The sequence below is a fragment of the Chionomys nivalis genome, chromosome 4 (assembly GCF_950005125.1).
Source record: "Chionomys nivalis chromosome 4, mChiNiv1.1, whole genome shotgun sequence".
Lineage (NCBI taxonomy): Eukaryota > Metazoa > Chordata > Mammalia > Rodentia > Cricetidae > Chionomys > Chionomys nivalis.
In genome coordinates, this window is record NC_080089.1 from 26,656,244 (window position 1) to 26,680,101 (window position 23,858).

Genomic DNA, 23,858 nt, shown 5'->3' on the forward strand with positions numbered 1-23,858 from the left:
GAACAGTGACGGGTATACAGGCAGGCATGCGCAGGCTTTCTTCTCTGTGTATGAAAAGATAACACAGCCAAGATTAAAGCGGTATTAAGAGTCAAAAAAAAAAAAAAAAGAATCAGCCTATACACATTCTTGCCTGCTAATCTTACCCTGGTATACTTCCTCTACCTCAGTTCCCTAGTTCCCTACAACTTGCCATCTCCTGCCATTTGTCTCAACACACACTGATTTGGAAGCAGTGTGTGGAAGTCTTGATGTTATTTCTGTGTCTCCAGAGGTTAACGTGTGTCTAAGACAGAGACTGTGCTTGGCAATACTTGTTAGGTGCATTTAGACCACATTTAAAGGCAGTTCCTACACTTAATGTATGTTCAGATGCATGGTTCTTAGCTTGTGTATTCCTTGTTATCAAATTTGGAACCCTGACCCTAAGCTTCAGAAATGAGTGGTATATAAGCAGGAAACACTGTTAGCTTTAAATGAAAAGACAAGAGTACATTTTAGCGTCAGAAAGAGAAATCTACATGTGTAGGGCAATATAATGAGTTATTTTTAATTCTAAGATTTACCGCTCGGTATGTTGGTTACTGATTATTTAAATCACATACTGTTTGTTTAAAAGATCTTCTGTGTAGCTCAGGTTGGCCTGAAACTCTTGATCTTCCTTCCTCAGACTTACATATGCATATAAAAAGGTGCACATACACACACACACACACACACAAACACAACAAACAACTGGTCATCTTAATGCCAACTCAGCCAGAGATCATTGTCTTTTTACATGTAAGATTATAATGTGTCTCTTTGGTAGTCAGCGTAAACAGATTGCCTTTCAAAAGGAAGGGTGCGCGGTAGAGTCAGGGCCAAGGGCCCATCAGGGTTATGTGGAGATTGGAACTTTCTGTCAAGTTCCTCATCATGTTTCTTTCTCCTTGTTCTCATTTAGAACATGGAAGTGGGAAGTGGGGTGAATATGCATTCTGCTATACACGCCTGCATTGCTACGGCGCTGGCAGTCTGAGAACAAGCTGTACATGCGCCTTCTTCGTTCCCAGTATCCTGGTCAAATGGCAGACCGCCCTCTCTAGTCTGCTACATTTGGTGTACTTAAAGAAGTGGATCAAGGAGAAGTTAATTTTCAGACGTGTATGCATCTAAAGCATGCTTTTGTTTGTGTTCCTGCAGGTCCAAAAGAGGAATTTCATAGAGAATATTATTCCGATTATCACCTCCCTGAAGACTGTGCTGGAGAAAAACAAGATCCCTGCTTTGCGGGAACTCATGAACTACCTCAGGGTAAAGAGGAACGTCCCTGTGGGCTTTCCTCCTGCTTCTGCCCCAGGTTCACTGCTTAGTCTAGATGGTGGATGAGAAGCACTCAATGCTATGAAACCTACTCTGGGTAGAAATGTTGGCTGGCCTGTGACTGCTGAGGCCACTGAGGCACTGAAGAGTCCGGCCAGAGGCACCACTGAGGCTGTTCCTTCTGTTTCTCAGGCAGCTGAGTCTTTAAAGCATATCTTCATGTTCTGAACCTTCCTTGGCAATAAGTCCCAATCTAAAGATTTTCTCAACAAAAGCCAAGCACAAGACATTATCCTATTCCATCCTGTAAAGATGAACTGGAAATTGGTCATCATGTTTAATATTGGGTGTTTGCTTTTCGTGGGCAGGAAGTCATGGGCCTATGGCAGGGTCACACACAGGGATAGGGTGTTACCTTGAGGCAACTCCTGTTCTTAGGCTGTCTGTAAAGCAGGGAACCATGAGAAAAGCTGGAATGTGTTTATCACTACAGACCTTTGACCAAAAAAAAAAAAAAAAAGAAAGAAAGAAACATTTTCTCCCTTAATTTAGCAGCTTTTCCTTTGTTCATATTTGTTATTCTTAATTTAAAAAAAAAAAAAAAATCTTGGGATGGCAGGATGGCTCAGTAGACAAAGGTGCTTACTGTCAAGTTCAGTCCCAGACCCATGTGGGAGGACTGACACCAGGAAGTTTTCCTCTGACTTGAAATATCGCTTTGAAAAATTGGAAAACTCTCCTTATGGGGCTGTAGCAAAATTACACTGAACATAATTTGTCAAATAGTTTTGCATCCTAGGGAAGATCAGCTGGGAAAGATGAGCTCACTTGGTGGAGAACATGAGAATTTGCTTTTCGTGGTTGTGACATACCCCTTCCCTCCCTCCTGGACATGAGTTGATGTCAACATGAGTAGCTTCCAGGCTGCACCACGTCTGTGACCTCCCCAGGCACCTTTTCCGTCAGGAACATGGCGGCTAGACAGGAAGCTTCCCAAGAGGCCACAACTGTTAGCTAATAACACACCATGGTCACCTGCTTACGTGGTCCCCATTTCCCCAGAAAATGCCATTGTGCTGGGTAACGTATTAGTTGGTGTTACAGGGATGCTCATAGTTTATTTTTGCTGTGGAGAGAAGGTTTGCCATGTAGCTTGAGCTTGCCTGGAACTCTCGATCCTCCCGTCTCACCTGGCCTGCTGCTGGAATTGTAGGTGTACAGCACACCAATAAGAAGGTACTAAAGGCCGGGCGGTGGTGGCGCACGCCTTTAATCCCAGCACTCGGGAGGCAGAGGCAGGCGGATCTCTGGGAGTTCGAGGCCAGCCTGGTCTACAAGAGCTAGTTCCGGGACGGGCACCAAAGCTACAGAGAAACCCTGTCTCAAAAAAACCAAAAAAAAAGAAGAAGGTACTAAAGGATGCCCTGGGTCTGTTTCAGGAGGTGATGCAGGATTACCGAGATGAAATCAAAGATTTCTTCGCAGTTGACAAACAGCTGGCTGCTGAGCTTGAGTATGACATGAAGAAGTACAATGAACAGTTAGCCCAGGAACAAGCTCTGACAGAACATGCTAATGCGAGCAGAATGGGAGACGATGATGGCAGAGCACAGGCCGTGCAGGTACGAGAGGCCACCTGAGACTCACCACATCGCTAGTCTGCTGTTTGCTGTCATTTTTCTTTGCATTCCTCAAAATCTAGCTGTAATCGGGGGTTGGCGCTGAGCTTTGGGGGTTGTTCTCTACTGGCCAGCTTGTTTGATGTGATAGATACACCAACCAGCAGCTCAAGGGCTCTCTTTCTCCGGGCCCTGTCAGGGGACCCTGCCTGCATAGTTGTGGTAATCATTAGAATGTGTGAGTTCCTAGTAGGTTCACTGGCAGAGCACACATGATCCGTGGTTTCTGTAGCCATCTCCACTTCCGTCTTTCCATGTCTTCTGTGTTGACTCTGCCCTGTAGAGCTTCTTACCTGCAAGGACATTTCTCAGTGTAGCTGTTGCTCACATACCTCTCCAACAAGTTCAAGCAGATACGCTCTATTAAAAGAGAAAGACAACCCTGCCACAGCATCTGTGCGAGGCAGTCTGCAGAGAGTTCTGGTTTAAAGGGAAAGTTGTAGTTGTCCTTGTCCGGGGTGGAAGTGGAGTCCCTGGGCCCTTCTCTAGCATATGATGATATCCTTGTTCACTTCTGGAATAGGGTGCTCCTGACTTACAAGCCGTATCTGCTGCTGCTGACCAGGAAAATGGTAACGCGTCTCTGGCCAACAGCCAGCCTTCAGTACCTGGGTCCAACTTCACCCCAACTTTGTCTCCCATATTCGAAAATGGGCCTCTGAAGACAATGCCCAATGCCAGGTAGGGAGCAGCAGCCTGAGTCTCACAGTATTCTCACAGCCAAATCTTCATTCCCACCAGGCCTCAACCAGAACTGTCTCGTCACTGTTTGTGCTGACACCGCACACCACATGCTTCCCCGAGAGTCTGGAAAGAGAGTGGTGGAGCAGTCTGTCAGAAAGGAAGTGGTGGGAGCACTGCCTCCATGATGGTCTGTGCTGGGAGTCAGTGCCTGGGATCTTGTCTCCGCAGGTCCATGTCCCTGAGTACCATCGCAATCCTGAACTCAGTCAAGAAAGCCGTCGAGGCGAAGAGCAGGAGTCACAGCCGCAGCTTAGGAGCTTTGCCTTTCAGTGTAGAGTCAAGAAGCCCAGAAAAGTCCCTCAGCTCTGGTAAGCCTTAAGGTTGGCACCGATAGATTGCACATGTGCAGTTCAAAAATGCTAGTCTACGCCTCAGTCCTTTTAAAATCTTATCTTTTTTTTTTCTTTTCTCCACTGCTCACTACTGCCCCCTCACCCCCGAAACAGGGTTTCTCTGTGTAGCCCTTACTGTCTTGGAATTTAACCTATAATCCAGACTGGCCTCAAACTCCCAGATATTTGCTTGTCCTTGCCTCCCAAATGCTGGATTAAAGGCGTGTGCCACACTGCCCAACTGAAGATGTTTCCTGTTGTCCTTAAATAGCATGAATTGGAGATTTAGGATTAAGGCTGTGCTAAGGGATTTGGAAAATGGGGTGTTAAAAGAGCCTCCGTTCTCCTACAATACATGTGTTTTATTTATGACTGAGTTCTTATTGTGAGTTGCTTCATCTACACACCTGTAAGATACCTTTCACGAGAGGTTCAGCACTCTTGTGTGCTGACTTTCCAGCACTGCATCTTACACCGGAAGTCCTGAGCCTTTCTCTTCTTTCTACCCTATTCTTGAAAGAATTGATGCTTTTCGATTTCTGTTATGTAAATGACACAGTAAAACGTCCTTATAAGGAGCCTTATGTGTGAAAAGATTTCCATTGGAAAAGCCAAAATATTTAAAATCCTTCAACTGGGTTTGGTAGTCTGCATCTGTAATCTAGCACTTGGGAGGATGAAGCAGGAGGACTGTCATGATTTTCAGGCCAGCCTGGGCTACGTAAAAATAATATGGTTTTACTCTCCTCTTCCTTGAATGCTTTGAGTGTGGACGCTGCCCTGAAGTTTTAACATTTATTTTGAATTGCTTTCTTAATTTCTGTGGCCTGTTTGTGTGTCACTTAAAACATTGGGAATTTTAACTTTTTCCACATAGCTTGTTTTTTTTTGTTTTGTTTTGTTTTGTTTTCTGTATGATGCTGCTTTGGGATTTCGCACTGATAGATTTTTCTGTTCTATCTTAGCAACTTCCTTAAGCATGGAACAGGAGTCCAGTAAAGCTGTCAAACCTGTAACTAAACGGGCGATCAGCACCCCAGAGCGTGAGTAACTAATTGAGAGCCTTCCCTACAGTTGCCATAGTAACACTAGTGGTAAAACTTCTATTGTAAGATAGTCTTGTGCTTGGCTGATGGTGCTCACTGTGTTACTGTCCAAACTGCATGTCTCATGGTGATTGCTGTTATTTGATGGAGAATTTACTGAATATTAAGCACTCATCCTAGCGGTGCACACATTAACTGAGTTAAACCTCACAACAACCTGAGAGGGCCCTGTGTGAACTGAGGGACAGATTGGTCAGGTTACATCCCAAAAGTGACATGGAGGTAGTCCTCTGCTGCTCTAGGTACACTGGGAGGTGCCAGTCTGGTTTGCCGTAGGCTATGGGCAGAGGTTGGTACTGCATGTATCTTGTGTGTGCTGGGGTTCTGCCCTGGTATACACCAAGACTGCCGCTTAACACTCCACCTATACCAAGAGTCTGTGTCTCCTCACTTCTATTGTGTGTGTTCCTAATGCCCTAAGTCAGAACAGTTAGCTTCTTATTCTCCCAGACCTAATAAAAACTCCAGGTAGCAGACCCTTACCCCTGTGCTTGGCACCAGAAGTGTTTACAATTTCAGATAGCTTGAAACTTCCAATTCCAAGAATATTTTTAGAATATTTGCATATATTTAATGAGATATCTTTGGAATAGGACTCAGATTTAAACACACACTTCACTTATGTCTCCTATATACCCCAAACATATAGCCTGCACTAATTTTATACATTTAGTGTGCCTGTGTTTTGACTGTCAGCATCATGTGAGGTCAGTTATTTTCCACTTTGACTTTGTGTCGCACTGAAAATAATCCAGATTTTAGGTCATTTCCAATTTCCACGTTTTAAGATTGGCATGGGGCGGAGAGGGACAAGAAACTGGGACTATTATATAAAATTTTAAATTTTTTAAATATAAAAAAGAGGGAAGGTTGGTGTTGTTTAAGCTACTGCTGTCTGACATGCATACTCTAGTTCCTGAGAGCCTCCCTGGTGTGCCTCACTCTCCAAGTCCGCATCCAGAACGTCGTTTCCCTTGCCTCTTCATTCTCAATGGAGAGGCCTCAGACCTCTCTACAGTGCATCCTACACCTCAGCTTCATTCTTGTTTGCTGGAACCTGTTTTACTCCTCCCTGTATGAGGCCAGCCACCACCCTGGGTAGATACTGCAGAGATCTTCTCAAACACACCAGATGGTGACCTCTGTGCCCCTCTGGGCCTGTCCCTCAGTTTGGGTCCTGATACAGTGAGACAAGAAGAGAGCTTCCACTCCTTCTGTGCAGCATGAGGAGACACTCATGCCAGCAGCCCACGGACTTTCCCAGCATACCGGCTGGGTTCTGGCGACTTGGCATTCTGTTAACTCATGGTGCTTTGGTGTCTTAAAATCTGTAAGAGGGATAGGTCATTGTCATGCAGGCCCTCCTTTTAAGGGAGATTACTACAAATGATCAGAATTCCTGCCCTACTTTTCCTTAGATAACAACTGGATTGTGACAGTTTTTGACATTAAGACATAATTTTAACTTGTTGGGTACCAGCAGGTATGACGTTAGATATGCAGAATTGTCCTCCTCTTACAGAGCCAAGGTTTTATGTTCAGTGTTCTGGCTCAGGGGAACAAAGTGCTCCTATTTTGGCGGTTAGGTACCATATGCTGTAGAAGCAGCACATGGACCTCATTTCAGCTTTGCGTAACCCGTGAGTCCCTGTGTCAGTCTTCAGTTGGTTTCCGGGCAGTGTGTGTTGCCTAGCAATGAAATCTGGTGTGGTACATTCATGTTGCTCTAATTTGCATGTATGGACTCAGCTGTGATGGAAAATCAAACTTGGATGTCACTGGGTCAGGACATCTATATTCTGAGCCAGGAAAGAATGCTTAAAGAAAGGCCCCTGTTCTCTCCTTCCTAGAAGAATTTTCAGAGCATGAAGCCTTGCTGCCTTCAGATGATTTATACGTTCCCGCCCTGGCCTGGGATCCTACCCAGCACTTTTTTTGATGGTAGCCATCCATTCTGATGAGCTTGGTATCTGGCCTCATTCCAGTTAGGATTCACATTTCCCTGATGCCTGAGGATAGTTTTTCCATGTATTTATTAGGCACCTGTTCTTTGAGAACTTGGGTTAGTGTGCCCATTTATTCATTGGATTTCGTTCTTTGGAAACTGGTTTAATTCTTATACTATGGCTGTTAACTTCACCAGAGTCCCAGCAAAGATCTTGCCGCAGTCCATAGGTTATCTCTTCCCTCTGCTGTTCCCTGGGCTGTGTAGAGCATTGTAATTGATTTGATGCAATCCCATTCCTCAGGTCTCGCTGTCATTTGTTGGGTTTCTGGAATTCTATTTAGAAAGTCATTCCCCATGATTGTATCTTGAAATTTTCCCTGTGCTTCCTTTAGCAATTTCAAAGTCTTACACTGAGACCTTTGACACATTTCCAGATGATTTTTACCAAGTATGAAAAGATCTCATTTTGCAGTTCTGTAGGAAGAGCCTGTTTTCCTTGTTCCATTTACTTGTTTAAGAGTGTGGGGTTTTTTTCCTTCATTTTAAGACACCTTTGTTGAAAATCAAGTGGCTGCAGCTGTGTAGGTCATTGTGACAGCCCCGTCCCTGCCCTGAGTGTAAAAGTGGCAGAGTGAACTCAGTACTGTGCTACACAAGCCTTGCTCTCTCTCTCTGCTTCATCTCTGTTTGGGCTATTTGGGGGTCTTTCGTGCTTCTGTGTAAATTTTAGAATTTTTTTTCTATTTCTGCAAACATCAATGGAATTTTGATAAAGAGTCATTGGATCTGCATTTATTTTATACATCCGTTTTCATGATGTGAATTCTGGTGATCCATAAACATAGGAAGTCCTATCTTTTTGGTTATGAGTCTAGCCTTTTAGCTGATCCAGCCATCCCTTTATCCCACACAGAAGTCTTTATCATCTGATATCTTTTTTTTTCTTCTGCATTTTATAACTGTCATTGTAGAGGTGTGCCTTTCCCCACCCCCAACCCAGCCCATTAGACATTCCTAGGTTCTGTTTTTACTATTCTGAATAGAATTGTTGTCCTGAGTTCTCATTCTGCCTTTGATTCTGAGCAGTGCACTAGAGCTGTGAGAACCACCCAGGGTGCCTATAGGCTTCCAGCTGGGATAGTCAGTGTGCGAGGCAGGAGTGGGGGTTGGGTGCATGCACGCGAGATTCCTTTGACAGTGCAGGTAGAGAGAGATCTTCCAGGGAACAAAACAAGCAGCCCTATACTGCTTGATGGTAGTACAAAAGATGGGATTCTCTGCCAGTGTGTTATCAGAGTCTGCGTAGCTGTCAGTGGTACAGCACTGCAGTGGATGTTAGCATGTTTCCACCCATGAAGGTGGAATTGTATGCTTCTTATGAGATGATAGAATGTGGGAAATGTAAGCTCTGGAGCAAGCCTCACACCTGTGCCTATAGGAATGAAGCATGTAGACCCAGGCTTTACTCCCTCATGGAGTCTCTAGCAGCTTAGGCTGGTCCACAGTGCTCCAAGGCTATAGCTATAGGACTCCAGGTAGGGGTGACAGAAGAGTTGGGCCTGGAGAAGAAAGGTCATCCATATGCCCAGGGGACATAAGCAGATTCATGTTTGCGAAGTTCCTGGGCTTATAAAGATGACTTGGGGCTAGCTCAAACTGATAGAGCCCCATCAAGATACCTAACCAGGACACTAACTTTACCTGTTCTTTAAGTCAGTGTGACTCTAGTAACATAGAGAATTATAGCTAATAAGTTATTTCCTTGGCACTTACCTTGTAGCAGATACTGTGTTAAAACACTTTACATCTCATACAAACTGACTGTGAATGACTTGAATTTCTGCTGGTGAAAGAGACAGAACACAATCCCTGGCTACTCTGTGTTTCTAAGTGTGGGCTAGAGGCTGAGGAGGCCGAAGTCAGGGACACACCATGGAAGATCAAGAGTACGGGGTGGGACGAACTGAGATAGTAAGGAGGGCAAGACAGGAATAAGGAAGAAGAGAGTGACAAGGTGGGTACTGATTCTACGTGGAGATATAGCCTGTGGTGCTGGCCAGTTAAAGCTTTAGAGGACCACGTATCAATCCTTCCAACATATAGGAACAAGGAAGAAACACCATGGGGCTTAAGCAGTGTGCTTTGACATCTCCTTAGGAGATACAGGTGAGGAACATAGGAAATGGAGAGAACCAGGAGGGGAATTGAGGGTCCCCTCCATAGGGCAGTCACCGAAGGAAGATACAAATGAGCTGGGAGAAGCTACAGGTGTGTGCAAATGAAGGCCTGGCTACAGTGTAACCTTAGAAAGGCCCTCTGGAAAGAAGTCAGAAGAGACAGAGGGTGTCTCAGTCTGGGTGCATTCCTGAGGCAAAGGGAAGCTTTCGATGAGTGTGAGGTAGAGGTCAGGAATGAGAACCAGAGCAGAGAGCTGACTGGCTGAGGCACTTAATTCCCTGCACTTGATGTCTGTGTGGTACCCATTCTTTATTAACACTGTTTCCCCTTTCCCAGGGTCCATCAATAACGTCACATTTGGAGCGGGGGTCAGTTACATAGGGACACCAGCAACTCCGTTTCTTACCAAAGGTAAGTTCTGGGTTTCATCTGACCAGGATATCCACTGCCTCTGAAGTTCTGGGAAAACTATAAATTACTTTGTTTTTTACTCCTTTTCAGAGAAAATTGAAGCTCAGGAGCAAGGAAATGACATTTTATGTTTATCACTGCCTGATAAATCGTAAGTATTCTTGGGTGGGCATTTTTGTAGATTTTTTTTTTCTTTCATTGACTGTACATTTTCTTCTTCAGGCCTCCACAGTCTCCACAGTGGAACATAAAGTCTCTAGCCAGAAACAAGGGCAACCCAAGATCCAGCAGGAGGTCCCTCCGCAAGATCCCCCTGAAGACAGCCAACTGAAATAGTGTGTGTGAGCAGTGACTGAAGGCAGAACCCTGCGGGACACTGGCCTTTCCCATGTGGAAGGGAAAGGGTGGCGTGGGCGTGGTCTACATGCGCAGAGACTTGCCTTACAGTGCCGCTAATTCTTTTCATAGGATGCCATGACTTTGTTCAACTTGTGCTGGCTAACCAACCTTCCATAGTTCTGTTTATTTTACTGTAGTTGAGATTTGTAAATATATATAGAGATGGCATATCTAGACTTTTTTTTACAATAACATTAAGCTATTTAATATTGTGATACGTTTGAGTGTTAAACCTGTGGTTAAGTTACAATCTGGTTTTTAAAGAACACAATTTTAGAAACCAGCTTTTCTCTGTGTAACTCAAGTGTCTGTAGCTTCTCCAAATTCACTGTGATAGATATTTCTCCTTAATGGCAAAATCTGAATTGAAATATTTTTCTATTATTTATAATTGAAGATTTTATTAAAAGAGGTGTACAGTCTTTCTAAAATTAAGTAATAAAGGCCAAATATAAATATAATCTCCTAGCATTTAACATAATTTTCTGGCTTTTGGGACAGGGCTTTATTGGTGGTCTTCTTAACACTGCATTAAGGATTTACAAATACTTAAAATATAAATAGAATAAACTTCCCATTATGGTTCATGTGCCCACCTGCCTTTGTTCCCAGATAGAGACTTTCTGTCTCCCTAACCACAGACATCCCATAAGTACATTGGGTATAATCCTGCTTATGACAGAATGGCTTCTGGCCTTAGAGTGGCAGTGGGACTGCTATGTGACACCACGAAGGGACAAGGGACACCTGCTCCACACTGGGCATGACCTGGGTCTCTGGTGTAGGTACTGTTCCAGACACCCGAGACATAGAATTCGGTGTTCTGCTTCTTTGGAGCATGCTGAAGTGGACTCGTCTGGTCCTTTCCTTGTTTCAGCCTCCTGAGCAGCAGGAACTACAGGCACACTCTGCCATAGCTGGCTAGTGCCACCCTCCTCCTGCCCCCATGTGCCCCATGCTAAGGCAGGAGCAGGTGTGCCTAGGCAAGCCTCCAGCACTGGAACTGGCGTTTGTAGTGTGCATGTGGTAGCTAGAGTTGGGAATGGAGAATTACTGTTCTCCGCTGTAAAGAAGCTCTGACAGCTGGTGGGATACACGTCATCGCTGCTCCTGAGTGAACACTTGGCTGATACCGATGTGGCTTTTCTTATTGTGGTGTAGCCTTTGCAGAGTATGTGCCTAGCCAGATGCTAAGAATACAGGATCAACTAACACAAAGAAAGAAATGGTTTCATTTTGTGTTTTTTTTTTAGGTTTTTATAAATGAGCGAGTTTTAACAAATAACCAAATTGCAGTTGTGTTAGTATAAGTCTGTAACGTCTATGAACAACAACTTCAACATCAATAGTCAAAAACAAACAAAAAACCAGCCTCTTTCAGGTTCCTTCAATCACATTCACATCTTACAGGTCAGTGAGCTCCTTCAGGCCACTTCTGTCCAGTCACAGGCTCCTGCTTTCCAGGCTCAAGTGTTGCCTTGTCAGACTAGTTCCCATGGCACTGTGAAAGAATGCCTAGGGCATTAAAGAGAAAAAGAGGGAGCGACACGGCTGCCCTATTGCTGTGACAGCCACTGGAAGGTCAGTGCATTATTCTCCCACCGCACCCTTCAGAGCTGCGGCTGTCCTGCTCTACCAAGAGAGGGGCAGGGGTAGAGAGGAGGGATGAGATTATCCAGGATACAGAGCAAGAGAAACCGGGCTGTGCTGGACAGGCACAGAATTCCCACCCTACTGTTCCTGCCAGTATCTTAGCATATAGCCTTCCACATAAGAAAAAAAAAAACGGTGTGCTTCAAGTATTCAGTGAAAAAAGGAAGGGGTGGGGGACTGTAGAAGTATAAAAAAAATATTAAGATCACAAAGTGGCTAGCTCCTCCATAAAAACCTCTCTGGGTGCAAGGTAGGTTTAGGAACTCCTTTAGACGCCCCTGGCTTCAAACCACTTTACATCCTGATCTAGCATGGTAAAGTGTTTGAGACCAAGGACGTCTGTTCCTGAAGAATAAAGGCTTTTGAATGGTGTTTTTAATGTTCCATAAAATGAGTAGTGTCTCCGGTAGATAAAAGATTTAAAATAAAAATTAGAAAACTGCTTTTGGTCGGGTATTTCACTTTGCTCCCCATCTGGCTCTGTACCTTGGCTGTGCTTTCTGACTGGCTTCAAAGAGCTGGGCTGGACACAAGGGCTTGTCCTAGGGGAGACAGCCTGCAGCGTTGGCCACTTTCATCACAACAAAAAGAACAGTAGAATCTTTTTAAATATTACTGGAGTTGACAGGTTCGGTTTCAAATTGCCTTTAGCCTTGGATGCACTTATCAACTAAACAAATAATTAAAATGAATTTTAAAAACAACTACACCGCCTTTGTCTTATGACCTTTCCAGAACAGATTGAGCACTGTCACCGCACCCAAAGACTGGGATGCCACTGGTCACCAGCCTTCCTCGGCTTCCCACCTAAGACCAGCAAGCACTGCACAGCCCAGAATACCACCAGTGAACATCTGATCCGGGTACAGAGCTGAGGCCAGGGCTGTGCAGGCTGTCAGGGACGTTCCATCCTACACGAGTTAGTGACCATGAGCAGTGAACTAACCCCAGGAACCATCCAGCTTTGTCTGCATCGTACCTCTCTGGGAATAGGAAAGCTCAGGAAGAGACCATTCAAAACTAGCCCAGGAGTTCCCAGGGTTTCTTTATACAGAAAGATACAAACATGACTAAATTAAAAGTCTTTAATGGTTTCCTAAGCAACAGTGGTTTTCTTAAGAAAAATGCTAAAACGTTTTGTGAACAAAGAGAATTCCTTAAAAGACTTTTATTACTGGTAGTTTCCAGTTGAACACTAGTAGCCCAAGCCTTCTAATCTTAAATTGAACTCTTAAAAAAATATGTTTTGAAATACTGTGTGGCAATATATTTACAGTTTATATAGAAATGTTCAATAATCAAAATACATCTTTAGCAAAAATTTAGAATGTTAAAATTTTATAAAATAAGCAAGATCAATAGAAAAGCAGACTTCAGTACCATTTCAGACTTAGCTTAAGACAGGTTCTCCTAAATGCTGGCAGCTCTTGCGAACAAGAGTTCTCTGGATAAGAACTCTCTTTCCAGCAAGCAATTTTACCTTTCTGATTTGGGTTTTTACAAAATGCTGATCCAAATAGATTCTCTAGGATGGACATGAAAATACTGGCCAATCAAGAGAGGCAACACGGTGGGTCAGGGTCCAGAGAGCAAGGCACTGACCGCCTGAAACCTTCCTGGGACACCATCACAGGCGAGCTCACACAGCTGCTGCTGCTGCAGCCCGGCCCCTCATCTTCTCACAGCCAGTGTCGTCCTGGCTACTAAACAACCCGGGGTCAAGAAACGGTCCAAGTTTTCCTGCACAAGAGAACTGATAACAGAAAAGCTTTGACGATCATCCTAATCCCTCTAAGGGGAAAAGGCTAGCAACAATCTAAGTTACTATGCCATCTTCAGGAGGATTTCTTTTATTCACGTGGCTTGTTAAAGAGCAAGGAAGGAGTCGACTTTGGCCAAAACAAAAAGCTTCTGCATGGCGCTCTGTAGGTGCCCTGGGCTCGCAGCATCCTTGACCAGTCTCCAGTAGAGGTATTTGCAATGCTCTCCCAGCCATCGGGTCTCAGATGACAAAGGACGATTTGTGTCTGAAGTCACCCTGGAAAGACAGCACAAAGAACCAACAGTTCGGGGGCTTCGGTGAGTGGTGTAGGAGACACTGATCAAATCAAATGTAGGCTAACCATGCCGCCCAAAGAGGAAACCAGGGCAACACTAGCAGAGGAAAGTAAATAAACCGCATTAGCACTGTGAACCCACAAGGAAGGAGTTACCATGACGGCCAAGGAGCTCGGGGGTACACTATAACTCCCAGGTACCTTGCAAATCGCTTGGTCTCCTGGCATGGGTTTTCTGCTCTCTTACCTCTTCATTTGTCCGAATGTAGTTAACTCCGTCGTGCTTCCCTGGGCTCTTATAACTGTGAACAGAAGAGGACCATTCAGTGGTGTGCCAATTTGTTAATGCAAGCCTGAACTTCACCTTCAGACAAGGCAGGCATACCTTTCTCCATCTTGTTTATTGTTGATGAAGCAGCCACGTCTGTATGCACAGCAGATGCCCATCGTGATCAGAGCAAGAACAATAAGGACAACCAGGACTCCCCCAATAATCCCAGCAATGTTCAGATCATCTACAGAAAAGGTTTATGGGCAGAGATGGTGTGATCATTCAAAAGACCTGGACTTTCTTAAGTCACCTTTCCAACACCTACCGCCACCCTACCCCATTTACCCCTCTGTCCATTCATGCCTACTTTATCCAAAAGAGGAAAGTGACTCTTAACATCTCTCTGGTTTAGAAGATAAAGGCTACCGTAATCCCTAATCGTGAAACATGCTAGTCACACTCAAAGCCACTGAGAAGTTTGCCAGTGTAGAAAAGGCTTTAAGATCTTGTAGATATTACTCATGGAGAAATGGCTATATTTCTGTAGAATTAAGAGCCAGGAGCCCTAAGGCAAGCAACCTTAATTTGCATGGCCTGCCTTTGCTGTGGATTACCTGGGGTTACCTGGGGAAAAGAAAGCTTCAAATCTTAGACATAAAACTGTCACGTGCGAACCTGCCCTTTCCCTTCACTGGCCGCCCATCCTCGGCCCTCTTAGAATCCCTGCAAGATCCCGGCAGAGGCTCCAGTAGTTTATTTCCTTTATGTAAACAAAGATGCACGAAGAATGCAGGAAACCTTCCTACAACAGCAAATGCTCCCTGGGCCCTGTGTGTAACAGTCCTCCAGCAGGCTATGGAAACCACTGTCCTAGGGGTGGCCACAACTGAGAATTTGAGAAGCTCCCCATGTGGCTCAACTCAGCCTATCCACTTCCTCCCGTGAGCCCACTCCCAAGAGATAACATCACAGAACAGGGAAAAGCATGGTGCTTTTCCTGAAAACCTAGCTATTATGACAGGTTAAATTCTTAGAAGCCTGTCAGGTTCCCCATACAACTGGGTTTTGACACCTCAATCATTTTCCAAAGAGTTTATTGCACCCTGTGAAAGTTCCATGACTGTGTCGCCAACACCCAAAGCTGCCCGGAAGTTTGTCTGAGGATCTACTTATTTAGACCCTGTGCTTTTTCATACACACAATCCTCAGGCTCCACTGGATCTGATGAGTCCCATGTCAGCGCCAGAGGAAAACTGACGCATGGCAGAATGATTATTAGCTAACCTGACATCAAGCATTCATCTCCAAATGTCCTATTCAATCCCCAGACTCCAGAGTGATCTCAAATGACTCACAGACTTCCATGTCCTGCCCCTCACACCTGGATGCGCCTGCGTCATTGGAAGCAATGCAGTAGTACTGCCCAGAGTCGTCCTTGTGGACAGCACTGAAAACCTGTTTCAGAAATGACAAGTATTACTTCACTCAACACGACAAACGGAGAGACAGACGCCAAGGCTGGCAAAGGCCTGATGAGTCACACAGTAGTCAGTTCATCTGTTGTGGCCTTCCTATGGCTTCCCTGGCACGTGATCCTCACCTCAGAGCCTGCAACAAGGAGTTCTCTCCAGGATACAGAGAAGCCAGCTTCACTTTCACTGTGAAGTCAAAGCAATCCTAATAACTCTCCTTAGACAGTACCAAATATCCTGTCACGATTCACCTGATCACTGCATGCAGCTGGGTGTGCAAGCCAAGACAACCCCCTGCTGAGAAGTGCCTCAAGGCCAGCATGTCCTCTGCTGCTCGTCCAAGCCTTTGTTTTCTTTCTTTTTGTCTCCCTTGTGGCCTCCCACTACCAGTAGGTTATTCTGAAGTAAATTCCAGGTATGTGTTATCCCTAAGAATCTATCTCTACATCAATGGTTCTCAGCCTTCCTAATGCTCTGACCTTTTAATCCCATTGCTCATGTTGTGGTGACCCCCAACCATAAAACTGTTTCATTGCTACTCTATAACTGTAATTTTGTCACAGTTATAAATGTTCCTGTAAATATCTGTGTTTTCCAATGGTCTTAGGTGGCCCCAGAGAAAGGGTCGTTCAACCCCCAAGTTGAGAAACACTACTGTGTATGATAAGGACTGAAGAATTATAATCACAATACAATTGTGTTAATAATTGCTTAATATCAAACATCTGCCCAATAATCATATTTCCCTCACATGCTGATTTACCTGTTCGACTGATCAAACTAGGATTCTAATACTGCCCACACATTTGTTTACTTGCCCTTTGGTCTTTTCTAGCTGTACAGGTTTCCTTAAAGCATCCAAGGCTGCAACAAACGCATCTGCATCCTCGCTTTCGAGGAGCTCTTACCAGAGTGCCCGTCTCGGAGTTCACACGGAAAGAGGAATTGTGGAACCTGGGGTTGGCTCTGGAATCTGTAGGCAGTGGCACATCATTGCGGTACCAGCTGTAGTGAGGCCGGGGGTAGCCCTCGCTCTCCTGGCACTGCAGTGTCGCCATCTTGCCTACGGGCACAGCCTTCGGTACTCTGCAGACAGGGGTCACAGGCTTCACTGCAGGTAAAATACAGGTCGGTGTTTAAATTTCAGTGGAAGCCCTTCATAACAAAACCCAGGGTAGTAAACCAGCTCCAAAGACCACAGACCATCTGCAGGCTGCCTGCTATTGGAGCTCATTCCACCCAGTGTGTCCAATCCCAGTTTCCAGTCCTTCCACGTTCAGGAGTAAACTGAAAAGGAGATTATGCAAAGGCAGGGCCCTAGGCTGGTAAGGAACACACCAGGTGCTCAGCCTCTGTCTCCAACTTCCCACCCTTCCCACCACCTCCTGACAGCCTCACTAGCTCCCCTCTCCAAACTGCAGACAGCCCAGGGATGCAGCTCTGGAAGAATGAAATCAAAAAATGAGCTGGTCTCTTATTCTAGAGCTAAGGACTCGTAAGGTGTTTTACACTGATGGGTTCCCACCTTGCACAATTAACTCAATGGTAATCTCATCAACGGGTTTTCGGTCATTTACAGCAACGACCTCACAGCGATAGACGGCTGAGTCCGACCGTGTCACATTCCAAATCCTCAATGAAGATTTTCCAAACACATCTGTACGACCTGCCAGGTCCCCTGTGAAAAAGGAGACACGAGTTGCTAAGCACTGGAAGACAGTGTGGGGCTGGACTCGATGGCAGAGCAAAAGACTGCAGCCTGCTTTCTGTCCTGTCCCCAGATGAAAGAAGTGACGTGTGTGAGCACTGGGCCACTGACTTCTTCCCATATGCGACCTGAGCATCAAAAATAATAACTGGTATTTAAGATAAAGCCAGGAATCTTGTTTCTTCTTTATTATCTCCAAGAGAGAATTCCCACTAAAAGGAGAACCAAATAAACATTAAAAATCAAAATCCACAAAGGATGTTGTGGCTATCCACATACAAAAGAAGAAAAGCTAAACATAGGCTGCCCTCCCTAGTCAAAAAACACCTACAGAAGAATTTAGTAAGAAACCAGGTGGTGGGGCACTTGGGAGGCAGAGACGGGCGGATCTCTGTGAGTCTGAGACCAACCTGGTCTCCACAGTTTCAGGACAGCCAGGGCTACACAGAGAAACCTTGTCTTGAGGGGAAAAATGTCAAATGAGAGCTGGGCTTAATGGCACATCTGTTTGCAACTCTAAACTTACAGGAACTTGAACCTGAGGCTAGCCTGGGCAACACAGTATGTTCCAGGCCAGCAAAGTGTTATCCCAAAAACCAAAACAGTATTGAGGGAGAAAAAGGAATATTTTTTTTAGATTTATTTACTTTACTGTATGAATGTTTTGCCTGTACGTATGTCTGTACACCAGGTGTGTGCCTGGTGTTCACAGAAATCAGAATCAAATGCCCTGGAGCCTAAGTTACAAATGGTTGCCAGCCACTATGTGGGTGCTAGGAATCAAACCTAGGTCCTCTGCAAAAGCAGCCAGAACTCTCAACCACTGAGCCATCTCTCCAGAAGGCATAATATTCATGACCCCGAGTTATATAATAGCTTCTTAAATATGACAGCAAAGACATAAGCCCCAAAAAATGGAGTTATATTAGATTTCTTCAAGTTAAAAAACATAAGCAGGTGAACAGACAATCTACAGAATGGGAGAAACTCTCCACGTCACATCAGACTAGTCCCTGGAATACAGAAATTTCCAGTGCAATAACAATATACAAGTTTTGCAAGTGAACCTAACAGTCGATTAGATGTTGTGCCAAGAAAATATATAGCTGCCCAATAAGCACATGAAGGTGCAGCTTCAGGGAGACATCTTCATACATCCACTAAGACAATTAAGGTCAAAGGTCAGGTGATCACAAGTGTTGGTAAGACTCCAGGGGTAGGGTGGGGGTTGGCATTGCTAATGAAAATGTAAAACGGTGAAGCCATGGTTGGGTAGATGGCTAGGTGGCTAAGAACATTTATATTACTTTTGCAGAGGATCCAGGTTTGGTTCGCAGCAACCACATGGTGGCTCACAACCATCCACACACAACTCCAGTTCCAAGGGAGCCAATGCCCTCTTCTATCCTCTGTGCACCCAGCACACAGATCTTGTACACAGATATGCTTGCAGACAAAATACTTAGACACCAAAAATAAAATTTTAAAGAAAAAAAAGACACCACTTTGGAAAGCAGTCTGACAGTTTCTTCAAAAACTCACCGTGCAGCTACTGTATGATCTGTACGTATGTCTGTATACCAGGTGTACATGAGTGCAGAATACTGACAGCCAACATGTGAAAGTAGTCAACTACACACACATCTGCTGATGAGTGGACATAATAACATAGTAACCACACAATGAACACTGACAGCTACCAAAGAGAACAAAGTTCTGATCCACGATAAAGGTGGATGAGTTCTGAAAGTACTATGCTAAGTGAAAGAAGCCAAGAACAAAAGGATAATGTCCCCTTTATATGAAGTCTCCAAAAGGGATGCAGAGAGACAGAGTAGACAGAGGGCTGCTAAGGGGTGAGGGAAGAGTCCTGACTGTTCGCGGGCATGGCTTTCTTTCTTGGCTACAGAAAGTTTCTGGGATTGGACAGGGTGGCGGTTCCATACCTATGTGCTTATGACAACTTCAAGGGGGACAGATCTAACATGTGCTTTGGGCACGGTCCTACACCAAAGCATAAGACGAGTCCTGCCTCCAACCTGGTTCCCTGTGGTAGATGTTCCTTGTAGTAGCCATTGCTATGACTAAGAGTCTATAAAAAGAAAGCTGCTATTGTTTGTGATGCAAGGGATGCTTAGGGTCTTGTGCATGTTGATCAGTGGTCCATCACTCTGCCCACCCACACCCCTTGCTCTAGGGAAATAGGAGTTTTCTTTCTTTCTTTCAGATTTACTTTGTTATTGTATGTATATGTGTGTGGGTATGTGTAGGTACGAGGGCAGTGTCTTCAGAGCACAGAAGAGGATGTCGGATACCCGGGAGCTGGAGCTAAGGCCGCCTTCAGTGGTGCTAGGAACTAAGCTCAGGTCCTCTGCAACAGTACACACTCTAAGCAACTCAATTGTCTCTCCAGCCCCCAGAATACATTGGGTTTTTATGTTTTTAATAAGATTGGAGTTTTTTAGATTTACTTATATTTTATATACGGATGTTTTGTCTACATCACACATGCACGGCCTGTGGAGGCCAGAAGAAGGCTCGGATCCCCTGGAGTTGTGAGCCTTCAAAGGGTACCATTACTAGGATACACATTCCGCCCTTGGATGTTGTTGGGTTTTGACCTTTTTTTTCCCTCCTCAGTCCTAGAGACTGAATTCAGGGTTTATGAATGCTGGGCACACACTACACCACTGAGCTACAGTTGTAGTCAACAAACTATTTCTAGGAGCATCTAATTCCTGATAACATGTAGAACTCAAATCACAGAGACTATGATTTCCCTAAAATTGAACAGACCCACACTGGACCTCCTATTTATTTCTTCCCTCAGTGTGAGAAGGAAAATGACACCCTACTATGTATAAAGCCCGTCAGAGGTGCAAGAAGCCCGTTTCCCAGACTCCTCTAACTGTCTTAACAGGCCTTTTCCAGCCCATTGAGGCAGGAGGGTGGCCAGGCCCCACCCTACAGAAAAAAAGCCCAACATCAGAACACAGAATCCCACCAATCCCTGAGCTTGTCCCAAGATCAGACAGTCCAAAATCCCTCCAATCCCAGGCCACCCTGGAAAGCTCCACCCACCAAGAAACCCTACATAATGCCCAGTTCTCTGCTACTTCTCTTCAGAGCAAAGGTAGTTAACAATCCCGCTGTGCTTTTCCCAGTAAATCTCTTACGTGAAATTTGTTGTGTGGTGTGACTTTATGGCATTCCCTGGCTCCTCACTGCCAGAATCCCCTTACTCTCAGAGCTGTAACACTGAAGCTTCCCATTGCCCCACCACTACCTCCTTCAGCACTGCCAAGTCCTAGCAATTCTACCCTTGCCACGTCTGTAGCTCAGCTCAGCCACTGTGAGCAACCCCTGCCACCAGACTGCAAGGAAACCTGATATGCTAAGGTCCTGTTCTCAGTCTTGTTATCTCCAATCTCTTTTCACCTGAGTCTTCAAAGCGTATGAGCACGTGGTTCTCCTAGCACCTTTGATGAGTATTATCTACTGTCCTGGTTTGTCTGACAGCTAGAACACCTCATGTCTTCCTCTTTTCCCTCTCTGGCTGCAGCTCTTCTCATCAGCAACGGTCTTCCTGGCTTCTGTGTGTCCATAATGCAGCATCCTTTCCCGCCACCACATCTCCCACCATTGTCTGGTTACCCAGCACTCTGCAGTCTACTGTCCAGACGCCTGGCCCTCATTCTCCTCCTCCTCCTCGACATCCAATGGCAGTTTATGTTAGTCCCGCCAGCCAATGGAGGGAGACCCCGGCCCTCCACACCAGAGAGTGCAGCTCTGTGATGACCCTTTTGTTACTTGCTCACACTTTATCTGCCATGGGCCATAACAACAAGGCTAAGGAAGCTGTTTGCTGTGACTTCTCAGACAGGTAGACAGGTAGGTTGTGCAGAGATTAGATGTCTTTACTAATGAGCTGCTACTGTTCAATCTGCATCTTAAAGGTACAGAGAGGCTCAAAATATCAATGCTAAAGTTGAAATTTTCACAAGAAAATCAGAACAGTCCTAAATGCAGGTGCAGGTTAGCAGTCTTGGGCAAATCTCTGCTGTGAATAAATTCCAAAGCCTGTGGACAAAAGAGAAGTGAGTAGCACAGAGGACCATGGGTTCTTACCTTGAATCTTGTTGTTGAAATACACATATGAGGTTTGACCACCTTTGATTTTCTTCCATTCAATCCTAGGGTCATTTGTCTGTGATTCCGTAATGATACAAGACAGTTCCACACCTAATGAGCAGTGGGAGAAAAAGTATAAGCTTAATTTTCCCAAGATTTTGAGATGATTTTTTTGCCGTAAAAATTAGTGAGGATTACACTATAGGGAATACACCTTCCTTTAAAGACGCTGAATCTATGATACACGATTTCTTTGTTGTGCAGGCACAGTGATAGGCAGGAGAGAGATGGCACCAAATATAAACCGCAGAGTACACACTAATCTACTCATACACCATAGCCATCCTGAGCATTCTTCACCATAACATGTAGGGGAGTAGGGGCTGGAGGGGTGGCCCAGTGGTTAAGAGCACTTACTGCTCTTGCAGAGAGCAGTTCAATGTCCAGCACACAGCTACCTGTAACTCCAGCTCCTAGAGATCCAAGGCCCCCTTCTGGCCTCTGCACCCCCCCCAACATGTGCACAGACAGACACACAGTCACAAATAAAATAAATATCTTTTTAAATGATAATAGGTTGGGTATGGTAGTGGACACTTTTAATCCTAGCACTTGGAAGGCAGAGGCAGGCAGGTAGGTCTCTGTGAGTTCCAGGCCAGCCAGAGCTAAACAGTGAAATCCTGTCTAAAACAAACAAATGTATAAATTAATTAATTAATTAAATTAAATAATCGTAATAGAGGAACAGGTATTAGGTTGGCTGCAGAACTACACAATGTCCACCAGGGGGCCCATTCCGCTCTGTTTATTTGTACTTACTTTCAAATTCATGTACCACTGGGTTTCGGTTGCTGGACTTGAGATCCACTGCCTCTATCAAGCAGCCTGAAGGGGAAAGCAAAAGTAAAATTAGATACTCTACAGTCCCAACAGAGCAAGGAACACTGGGTGGAGGCCACAGCTTTTCCTTCCATGTGGCTGTGGATGTCTGCCACAACGCACAGGGGACGGAAAATACATCCTATCCAGTCTCTTAGAGACAACCAGAAGTGATGCTTTCCTTTCACTATGCCCTCTGGAGGAACCAAGAGAAAGAGAAGTCTCTTTAAGCCCGTTTTCCTTCTCCATCCCAGACAAAGCCCTTAGAATGATAAAGCCTTTCCGAGCACTTCTTTATTGATGCTTTGCCACCTCTCATACAGACTGTGGGCCTCTACCATCCCTCCCCTGCCTTTCCTTTTCCTCTAGGTGTCAAGTCCTATAAAGGCAATCTTGATGGCACAGTACAGTTTAAAAAAAAACATGACCTGAAGCCTCCCCTTCAGGATGGCCACATCCTTCTTTGGCACAGTGATCAGCCAACTCAGAGTCTGCCTTACTGTATGTTCATCTAGCCCAGTGCATCTAGTACATGGAGAAGTTCACACCAGACTTCAGTGACATGAGAGAGGGGTAACAGTACAGTGATTTCCATGCAGCTAAGTTTGTAGATTTGATGAAATGAAGATATGCTGCCTCCATGGTCTCAATATTTTCCAACCAATCTCGCAGGGATAATAAACCACCTATATGTTGTCCTTCAGCTGCTAGCCTCTAAGAAAAGTTGTCATTCCCCATGAGTGTTTGGACACAGAAATGTTTACTGATGGTTCAGGACACTGGCTTACTCTGTGGCTAAAGACAGCGCTGTGAGCTGGTAAGTTTAGACTGCAGAATCACAAGTCTTGGACCTATACAGTGATTCTGATGTGTGTTCGCTTCCTTATTTACTGAGAATTCACTCCCATTTTAGCAAAAGTCTGGAAGGGTTGAATAAAAAGGTGGTGGAAAGCAGAATCAGAATATACCTGAGCTGCTGTTACTTCTATGGAAGGCTGCAGAACCAAGACACCTGAAGATAACCTGGTTTGGGGTAACCACGAGCTGCCCTTTCTGAGGGTCAGCAGAAAATACTGCAAGTATAACACTATTTCTCCTGCGATCTGAAGGCTCCCAGTGGCTCATGAGTGGGGAGTAACATGTGATGCACTGCCAAGCCCACCCAAGTTCCTTCTAATGGAAGTCACCACTAATGTTCTTTTGGTATGGTTGCTCTGATTTAGACGACAAACTAAAATTGGCTTTGAGGGATTGAGACCTCCTAAAGATGACCACAGAGTTCCTGAGGTGACTCTAAGAGCCTGCACGACTAAATCAGTCTCTTTTATAAGGAATATGAGATAAAGTATGAAGTGAGGTAGATCGCTGAGAGTCACAAGAAGCTAGAGAAAGGCAGAGTGTAAGGAGAAGGGGAGATTTATCAGTGTACTGTAAACACCAGAGCAGACAACAGCATGAACTCCAGGACTGCTCTTTAGGCACCGGGGTGGCTACAGTGCTGACAATGTCGATTTTCACAAAGGCCAACAGATATGTGTGCCTACCATAAAACCTCTATTTCTCATAATCTAAGAGAATATAAGGC

The 23,858-nt window shown here is 44.9% G+C and overlaps 2 protein-coding genes across 4 annotated transcripts in view; one reads left to right on the forward strand and one right to left on the reverse strand.

The window, feature by feature from the left end:
* The window catches only part of Ncapd3 (non-SMC condensin II complex subunit D3), an 81,355-nt gene extending 70,785 nt beyond the window's left edge, over positions 1-10,570 (forward strand). For all 3 annotated transcript variants that reach the window (XM_057766388.1, XM_057766389.1, XM_057766390.1), the window contains 8 exons: positions 1,186-1,296; positions 2,745-2,927; positions 3,508-3,665; positions 3,897-4,036; positions 5,026-5,103; positions 9,629-9,703; positions 9,794-9,854; positions 9,926-10,570. In XM_057766388.1, coding sequence (XP_057622371.1) covers positions 1,186-1,296; positions 2,745-2,927; positions 3,508-3,665; positions 3,897-4,036; positions 5,026-5,103; positions 9,629-9,703; positions 9,794-9,854; positions 9,926-10,034 — 915 coding nt within the window. In that variant the 3' untranslated portion in view covers positions 10,035-10,570. The remainder of the gene's footprint in view (positions 1-1,185; positions 1,297-2,744; positions 2,928-3,507; positions 3,666-3,896; positions 4,037-5,025; positions 5,104-9,628; positions 9,704-9,793; positions 9,855-9,925) is intronic.
* An 884-nt stretch (positions 10,571-11,454) lies between these two features.
* The window catches only part of Jam3 (junctional adhesion molecule 3), a 55,771-nt gene continuing 43,367 nt past the window's right edge, over positions 11,455-23,858 (reverse strand). The window contains exons 2-9 of the mRNA XM_057766391.1: positions 22,214-22,279; positions 21,392-21,505; positions 17,081-17,233; positions 16,464-16,666; positions 15,439-15,538; positions 14,198-14,327; positions 14,060-14,114; positions 11,455-13,793 (exon numbers count right to left, since the gene is read on the reverse strand). Coding sequence (XP_057622374.1) covers positions 13,758-13,793; positions 14,060-14,114; positions 14,198-14,327; positions 15,439-15,538; positions 16,464-16,666; positions 17,081-17,233; positions 21,392-21,505; positions 22,214-22,279 — 857 coding nt within the window. The 3' untranslated portion in view covers positions 11,455-13,757. The remainder of the gene's footprint in view (positions 13,794-14,059; positions 14,115-14,197; positions 14,328-15,438; positions 15,539-16,463; positions 16,667-17,080; positions 17,234-21,391; positions 21,506-22,213; positions 22,280-23,858) is intronic.